The sequence below is a fragment of the Carlito syrichta genome, unplaced genomic scaffold (genome assembly GCF_000164805.1).
Source record: "Carlito syrichta isolate Samal-C Ts95f unplaced genomic scaffold, Tarsius_syrichta-2.0.1 Scaffold135573, whole genome shotgun sequence".
In the NCBI taxonomy this organism is placed as follows: domain Eukaryota; kingdom Metazoa; phylum Chordata; class Mammalia; order Primates; family Tarsiidae; genus Carlito; species Carlito syrichta.
The window spans coordinates 13,772-21,604 of NW_007079669.1; the positions used below are offsets into that span (position 1 = coordinate 13,772).

Consider the following 7,833-nt stretch of genomic DNA (forward strand, 5'->3'; position numbering starts at 1 on the left):
AGGGGCCAGCAGGGGCGCGGCCTGAGGTGGCCTCTAGCGGCCCGCCTGCGCTGGCTGGGGCGACCCCGATTCCTGTGAGCTCAGGAGCACGCAGGCCCCTTGGCGCGGGCACTCGGTCTAGGGGTGCCGGGTTCCTTGGGAGCGGGCTGGCGCCGCGCATCCTGGTCTTGGCCGCCACCGGCGGGGGCGAGGAAGGAGAGACCCGGCCAGGAGGAGGCGGGTGCTCGGAGCCCTGCTCCTGGGGCTCTCCTGGAGCCTGCCCACTCCTGGCCCTCACACCCTGTGCACCTGCTGTGGGCTCGGCTGGGAGCCCCCTGGGTGGAGACACTCGCACCCGCATAGCCGAGGAAACTAAACAACAGATTGTGTCAGAGTGGCAACTCACAGACTGTGGCCTCATGACTGTGACCTCTCCGGGGGTTGTGGCTCCTGAGGATGTCACACTTGGCTGGGATCCCGAGGGTGATAGGGAGGAATGGTTCAGGAAGGGCGTGCAAGGGTCCTGAGGACATGAGGAACTTGGCGCGTTCCCTCCAGATTAAACTGGAGGCCTGGCCAACCAGGGGTGGGCCCGTGGGGAGGACTCTCTCAGGGCCCCTGGAGATGCCAGGCCTCCCAGCAGGCCCAGGGAGGAGAATGGAGGCTAATATGTCCCATCCTGGGTCTCCAGGAAGCAGGCACAGCACAGGCACTAGCTGTGGGGAGAGTCGGGGAGGGAGGAGTCTCTGCATCCCAGAGGAGCCACAGGACTGAGGGAGCTCCCCGGGGTCTTCGTACAAATGAAGCCAGCTGGTGCTCACAGCATCCTGGTGGGAAGCAGTGGCCAGTGGGCTGGTGCAAGACCTGGGGGCAGTGGGAAGGGTAGGCCAGGCTGGCTAGCTCCGGTTGCCTGAAGGGGCACTGAGTCCTGTCTGCTGCAGCAGGGGTGCACCTGGCTGTGGGCCACGTGCCCATGTCCTGATACTGATTGGAGAAGGAGCTTGGAGTGGGCAGGCAGGATGAACCCTGAGGAGACAGTGGGCAGTAGGGGGGCTCTGTGCAGCCTGTCCCATCATCTCCTGTGTGTGGGTGTGGCTGGCAGGGCCTCTGGCGGCAGCTCCAACCCAGTGTGTTGGCTGGATGTGCCTGTAGGAGGGTGTCACCTCAGGCCTCGAGGGCCCTTGTCCTTCAAGGTCCCAGAGCTGTAGGCAGAGAACAAGGTGTGCTGTGTTGAGTCCTGGCGCCGGCTCAGGGCTGAGGTGAGTGTAGGGGACACCAAGACACACAGTGGCATCTGGGTCACATGGCCAGGCGAGTGTCCTGGGGAGCCAGCCCTGCCTTTGGAGAATTCGAGTGAAAAAGAGTGCTCTGCCAGGGAGTGTGCCAGCTGCTGCCCAAGGCCCCTCCTGCCCCTCGTACCTGTGTGGCCACTTGCGTTTTCCACATCTGGTCCCCACGCCAGGCCTTGGTCTTGCCATGGCTGTTGGCCACGACTCCAACTGCTCCCTCCACCCTGCTGCCACCCCTGTTCTCCTGGGGTGCTGCTGGCTCTGTCCTCCCCAAGGCTGTCTACTCGTTGCGAGGTCAGCCTGGACCAGGTGTCTGCCACGGCTGGCCATGCCCCTGTCCCTTCTCTGGAGCTTCACCACACGGGACTTCCTCAGGGCCATGAGGGCACCTTGTTCTGCACCTGGAGCACCATCACCTGGAGTGCTATCACTGGGAGCATCTTAACCTGGAGCACCCACCCTGGGAGCAACTTCACCTGGAGTACCCACACCAGGAACAACTTTCCTGGGAGCACCATCACTTGGAGTGCCATCATCTGCAGCATCATAACCAGGAGTACCTTCACTGGGAGCATCTTCAGCAGGAGCATCATCACCTGGAGCATCTTCACCTGGAGTGCCTTCACCTGGATCCCCTTCACTGGGAGCATCATCACCTGGCATGCCTTCACCAGGAGTGCCTTCACCTGGAACATCTTCACCTGGAGTGCCTTCACCTGGAGCATCATCACCTAGAGTGCCTTCACTAGGAGCATCTTCACTGGGAGTGCCATCACCTGGAGCATCACCTCATGTGGAGCATCCTTCACCTAGAGTGTCCCATACCCAGAGCACCCCATACCTAGAGTATTCCACTCATCTGGCCCCTCCCCTGGAGTGCTTTCCCCCATTGGAATGTTCCTCCCCTTGAGGACTCTTTCCTGAGGAGTATCTCTCCCCAGAGAACGCTTCTCCTGCAGCACCCCTCCCCTGGAACATCTCTCCCAATTGGAGCACCCCTCCCTGGGAGCATTCTCTCCTGTGGCATATCTTTCTGTAGAGAACCCCTCCTCAAACACCCCTTTTCTGAGCACCCCTCCCTGGAGCACCCGTTTCCTAGGCACCACTTTCCAGAGCACTCCTCCCCAGAGGACCCCTTTCCTGAGCACCCCTCCCTGGAGCACTCCTCTCCAAAGCATTCCTTCCCGGAGTACCCTTTCCCAAGCACCCCTTCACTGAGCACCTCTCCCTGGAGCACTCTTCTCCTGCAGTCTTCTTTCCCTCAGCATCCCTGCCCTGGAGTCCCCTGCCCTGGAACATTCTTCCTCCTGAGCACCGCTCCCCTGCAACACCCCTCCCCTGGAACACCTCTTTCCTGGAGCATCTCTTCCCTAGAGCATCCCTCCCTGGAGCACTCCTCCCTGGAGCATCCTACCCCTGGAACATCATTTTCCTGGAGCAGCTCTTCCTTGGCACACACCTCCCTCGGAGGATTCCTTCCCTGGGGCACCCCTTTCCTAGAGCACTTCTTCCCCAGGAGAACTCCTCCCCTGGAGCACCCCTTCCGTGGAGCACCCTTTCTGGAGCACCCCTTCCGTGGAGCACCCTTTCTGGAGCACCCCCTTCCTAGAGCACTACTTTCCTAGAGCATCACTTCGCCTGGAGCACCCCTCCCCTGGAGCAACCCTGTCCTGGAGTACCCCTTTGGTAGAGCACCTCTTCCCCTGGAGCACCCCTTCCCTGCAGCACCCTTTTCATAGAGCGTCTCTTCCTTGGAGTACTCCTCCCCTGGAACACTCCTCCCCTGGAGCGTCTCTTCCTTGGGGCACTCCTTTGCTGGGTTATCCCTCCCCTGAAGTGCCCCTTCCTTGATGCATCCCTTTTGTGGAGCATCCATCACACGGAGCACCCCTTCCCTGGATGACTTTTCCCTGGAACATCCCTCTCCTGGAGCACCCCTTCCCTGGAGCACATTCTCCCTGGAGCACTCTCTCCCCTGGAGCAGCCCTCCCCCAGATCCCACTCTGCCTTGGAGCACTGATCGCTTGGAGCATCTGACTCCAAATATCCTCCCCTAGAGCACCCTTACTCCGGAGCACAAGTCCCCTGGAATACACTGACTCCAGAGCCCCCCTCCTCTGCAGCACCCTTCCCTGGAGCAGTTTCTCTGGAGCACTCTCTCACCTAGATCACCCATCCTCGGGAGCACCCCCTCTCACCTAGATCACCCCTCCTCTGGAACACTGTTTCACCTAGACCACCCCTCCCCTAGTGCACCCTCTCACCCAGAGAATCCCTCCTCTGGAGCACCCTTTCACCTGGAGCACCTTTCCCTGGAGCACTCTCACCTAGAGCACCCCTCCTCTGGAGCACCATCTCACCCAGAGAACCCCATCCTTGGAGCATTCTCTCACCTAGATCACCCCTTCCCTGGAGCACCCTTTCATCTAGATCACCCTCCCCTAGAGCACGCTCACCTAGAGCACCCACCCCTGGAGCACTCCTCCCCTGGAGTACCTCTTCCCTGGAGCATCCTTTACTTGAAGCCCCCCTTTCCTTGTTGCCTGAGTACAGAGGGGTGTCCTATGGAGGCTGCTGGGTTTCCAGCTCTGGGGGTTGGCCAGAGGGTGGTGGCCAGAGACTGGCGGCACGTGTCTCCCTGAGGCCTCAGAGGTCTGTGGGAAGGAAGCTGCGGTGATGTCAGCACAGCACAGCCCCATACTGGAGAGCAAAAGGATTCTTCCTGGGGCCAGGTGGACACTGCCCCACTGCCTCAGGAGGTAGAAGCCCAAGCACCTTGGGACAGGCCAGCTGAGACACAGGCCAAGGGCATGTCTGGCTGTCCCGGCCACTCCACAGCCAAAATGGGATACCCACCGGCTGGAGAACCTCACAGCTGCCGGCACCCAGGGTGCTGCGTGTGGCAGACTCTTTGACGCCCTCCAGCGCTCTCTCCCTGCCTGGCCTGCGCCTGTCAAGGTTGGGGATGACTCAGGGCCCAGCCGTCACCTCGGCAACATGCGTCGCCTAGCGATGGCGGTCTCCCAGTAACGGTTGTCTCCTAGCAATGGGATATTTTCTCGGCTGGCTGGAGCCTGGCAGTTATTTTTAGCTCAGCAGTAAATCAATCGGCAGCTGCATTTTCGGCTCCTTGAGGAGATGCAAGGTGTGGGAGGGTGGACTTCTTGGTAAAGGGAGAAAAACATCCCCAAGATAGGAACTTCGTTGCCGCGGTCCCTGAGGTGCAGGCCATAGGTGGGTGAGGCCAGATCCTGCCTGTGGATTGTGGGGGATAGTGGAGGAAACCAGAGGTTGTCCAGGCTGCCCTGGAGAGTCGGCAGCTGTGACTATGTCCTGGATGGGTCCCTGAGCACCCTGAGGCTCGCAGGTCAAGCTGGGTGGGGGTGGCCCAGGTCAGTGCTCATGGCCACCATTGGAGCATGATCCTGGGTGGCCCAGGGTCTGGCAGGCTCCTGACACCCTCTGCCTGTCAGTTGTGGGAACTGTCCTTGTGTGGTCAAAGCCTCAGAGGGGGACACAGGAGGGACCAGCCCACACCCTTGCCCCACTGCCAAGGAGTGGAGACACAGGTGGGGTCTTGGGCCAGTGTGAGATCTGACCTCTCTCTGGGCACTCTTTCCTGGTGCCTCCAGCCATTTCCAGCTGCCCCAGTGGGCCTGGTGGTGCCAGCCCTGCCCAACCTGGTATGCACCTTTTGTGCTTCCTGGTGCGCGTGGCTCCACTTGCCTTGGGGCCTGCCCACATCCACTCTGCTTGCCCCAGGCCCCGCCCAGTCCAGACCCTGCCTGGACCATGAGTGCTGGTCATCTGTACCCTTGGCATGGTGGCTTCCCTGTTGAGACCCTCTTCACCCTGGGGGCGACCACCTGTCTGCAATTGCTCCCCTGATGAACATGGGGCTGTCTGTACTGGGCACTGCCCAGGCCCAACATGGTGGACGTGGCACTAGGACCCCTGCCGGCCAGATCCTGTGTTTTGGAGCCAGTGCAACAGCTGGAAGGGGGTTAACCTGAAGGGTGACACCACGTGGCAGTGACCAGGGTCTCCACTTGTCCCCACCCTAGCGCCCCCTCAGATTGCACCTCCAAAGTCCTCTGGGCAAGCCTAAGACAGAAGCCAAGACTCAGGTCTCTGGACAGGGTCTCAGGGTGGCCGCTGCTCTGTGGGCCAGCGGGCTTTGGTGTGCAGTATGTCTTCTTGGCCAAGGTCAGGCAGAGCAGCAGTCTGTGGGGGCCAGTCGGTCTGTTCTCTGCGCTCTCCCGGAGCTGAGGGGAAGCCCCAGTGTACCGCACTCCCACTTCCTGAAGCATACCCAGGTTTCTGCCTTTGTCTGACTCGAGTTTCGCCTGCTGCTCTGGTTCTTGTTCTGACTTTGGTGGCAATGGAGAGAGGCCCCTTTGGGGGTTTCAGGACACTGGAGGGTCTGGAACTGGGGGCCCTCGAAGGGACTCCCAAACTGAGCACAGACAGCTGGGAGTTACTTGAGGCCTGGAACGTCTTTTATTCATTAGTTCATTCATTCATCCACTCCCTCACCCATTCTCCGGGTTTTCCAGGGCACCAGCACCCAGGGGTCCCCAGAGTAGTAGAGGCCAGACACGGCCTTCCTGGCTCCTTGTCCACGGGCAGCAGAACTGACGATGGCGCTTTCTTGGGTGGGGCCGCAAGCCTAGAGGAGCAGCAGCTGCTCTGTCCCGGTCTTCTCCCGTGGGAGGCGGGGGGCTATGGAACAGGTAGGGGGAAGGCCTGCGTAGAGGAGACGGCTCAGGGCCAGGTGTGTGCCCCTTCCAGACCTAGTCACCCCCAGGAATCCTCCCTCGAACCCCAAGGCACTGGCCCTCGGGGGTGGGGGAGGGTAGAGGCAGGCCTGGGCTAATCCTCACTCTACCACCAGAGGGTGCCCGGAGCCCACCTCAGAGGCCCCGCCGGCTGCACTGTGCTGGCCACAGCCTAGAAACCGCCCCCAGCAGTGGCAAGAGCAGCTGACCCGGTGACCTCTCCTGCCCCCTACGAGCGCCTGGTCTGACCCTTTCTTTTTAACATTTTTATTTTCAATCGTGGTAAAAACACACATAATAAAACTAAGCATTGTAACTATTCTCAAGACTGCAGTTCAGTTGTGTTAAATATATTCATGTTGTTGCATAACCCATTTCCAGAACATTTTTCATTTTCCCAAACTGAAGCTCTGTCCCCATTAAACCCTAACTCCTCACGCCCCCTCCCCTGGCACACACCCTTCCACTTTCTGTCTCCAAGAGCTTGACTGTACTAGGTGACTCATGTGAGTGGAATTACACAGTGTGTGTTTTAGTGACTGCCTGACTCACGTGACAGCATGTCCTTAAGGTCTGTCCTGCCGTGGCATGTGTCGGAATGCCACTCCCTTTATGGTTGGATGGTGGTCTGCAGCGTGGACACTCCGCATTTCTCTCCTTTTGCCTCTGACAGCCACCTAGGTTGCCTCCACCTTTTGGCACTGTGATACTTACTTCTGACCTGCAGTGGGTGCCTTGCTTCTTGTGGGCCAGGCTGGGCCCTGGAATCTGGGGAGGGGAAAGTCAGTAGGATACAGCCTCCCCCTGTCGTTGGGGCCATCTGACCTCATCCTTCCACCATGCACTTTGGGCCAGGGAGGCAGGAGGGCTGGAGCGGTGGGGATGGAACATGCACACCCACATGCTGCACAGCATCCTTCTACACTGGCTCCTGCAGCCCCCGCTACAGCTTGCAGCGAACTCAAGGGCTTCTGTGTGCAACTGGACCCTTGGCTGGTGCCTAGGCCTTCTGTGATCTGACCTGCCACAACCCCACACCACCCACCCCGTACCCTGGGGTCTCATCAGGTGGTCCAGCACGTGGTCCAAGGCTGTCTGTTCTTTCCCAGTCCTCAGGCACCTTCACCTGGATGACCACCCCCACCCCCTCCTCTTAGGCCAAACTCAGAAGCCCAGGCTGCTGGGAAGCCCACCACTGTCTGGGCCTGACTCTGGAGTGTCTTTGCCAGTCGCCTGTTTCCACTTGTTGGGAGTGTGGACACTGCTCCTGTGGCTTGGGGGCATCCATCCAGCTTCCTCTTTCACACTCCTCCGGGGAACCCTTCCTTCAGGTGCCGCTCCTGGGAAAGGGGCTAACCCTGCAGGGGGCTCTGGCCACCCCAAGCTTCTACCCTTGGCGCTGAGGCGTGGCCCAGCTCCAGGCCGGCCAGCCTCCTCCCAGGTCCCCTCCCTAGCTCCGGAGCAACGGTCTCTTGCCCGGGGTACCAGCTGTCTCCAGGGAGGGGTTAGCAGGACAGGGCTGGGAGGGATGCGGCCAAGAGGGGCGGGTCCCACCTAGAGAGGACTAGTCCTGCAGCCCAATCGGGAGGCGTGGTGGAGCTGCCCGGGGAGCCAGCCCTTCCCCCACAGAGGTTCCAGTGGACACGCTCACTCTCCCTCAAGGCCTAGGGCTCAGGGAACAGTGACCCATCAGGACGGTGCGGCACGGCCAGGCCACGGTGAGGGCCGCGCGGGGCGATCGCGGGCGTCGACCTGGGCGGCCGACAGCGCGGCCGCACGTCCCGCGG

General features: G+C 60.6%; 1 protein-coding gene across 1 annotated transcript in view; it reads right to left on the bottom strand.

Moving 5' to 3' along the window:
- Positions 1-7,833, bottom strand: part of FBXL16 (F-box and leucine rich repeat protein 16) — a 24,259-nt gene that overhangs the window by 10,915 nt on the left and 5,511 nt on the right. Inside the window, exon 3 of the mRNA XM_021708206.1 lies at positions 1,544-1,546. Within this exon, the coding sequence (XP_021563881.1) occupies positions 1,544-1,546 (3 nt within the window). The remainder of the gene's footprint in view (positions 1-1,543; positions 1,547-7,833) is intronic.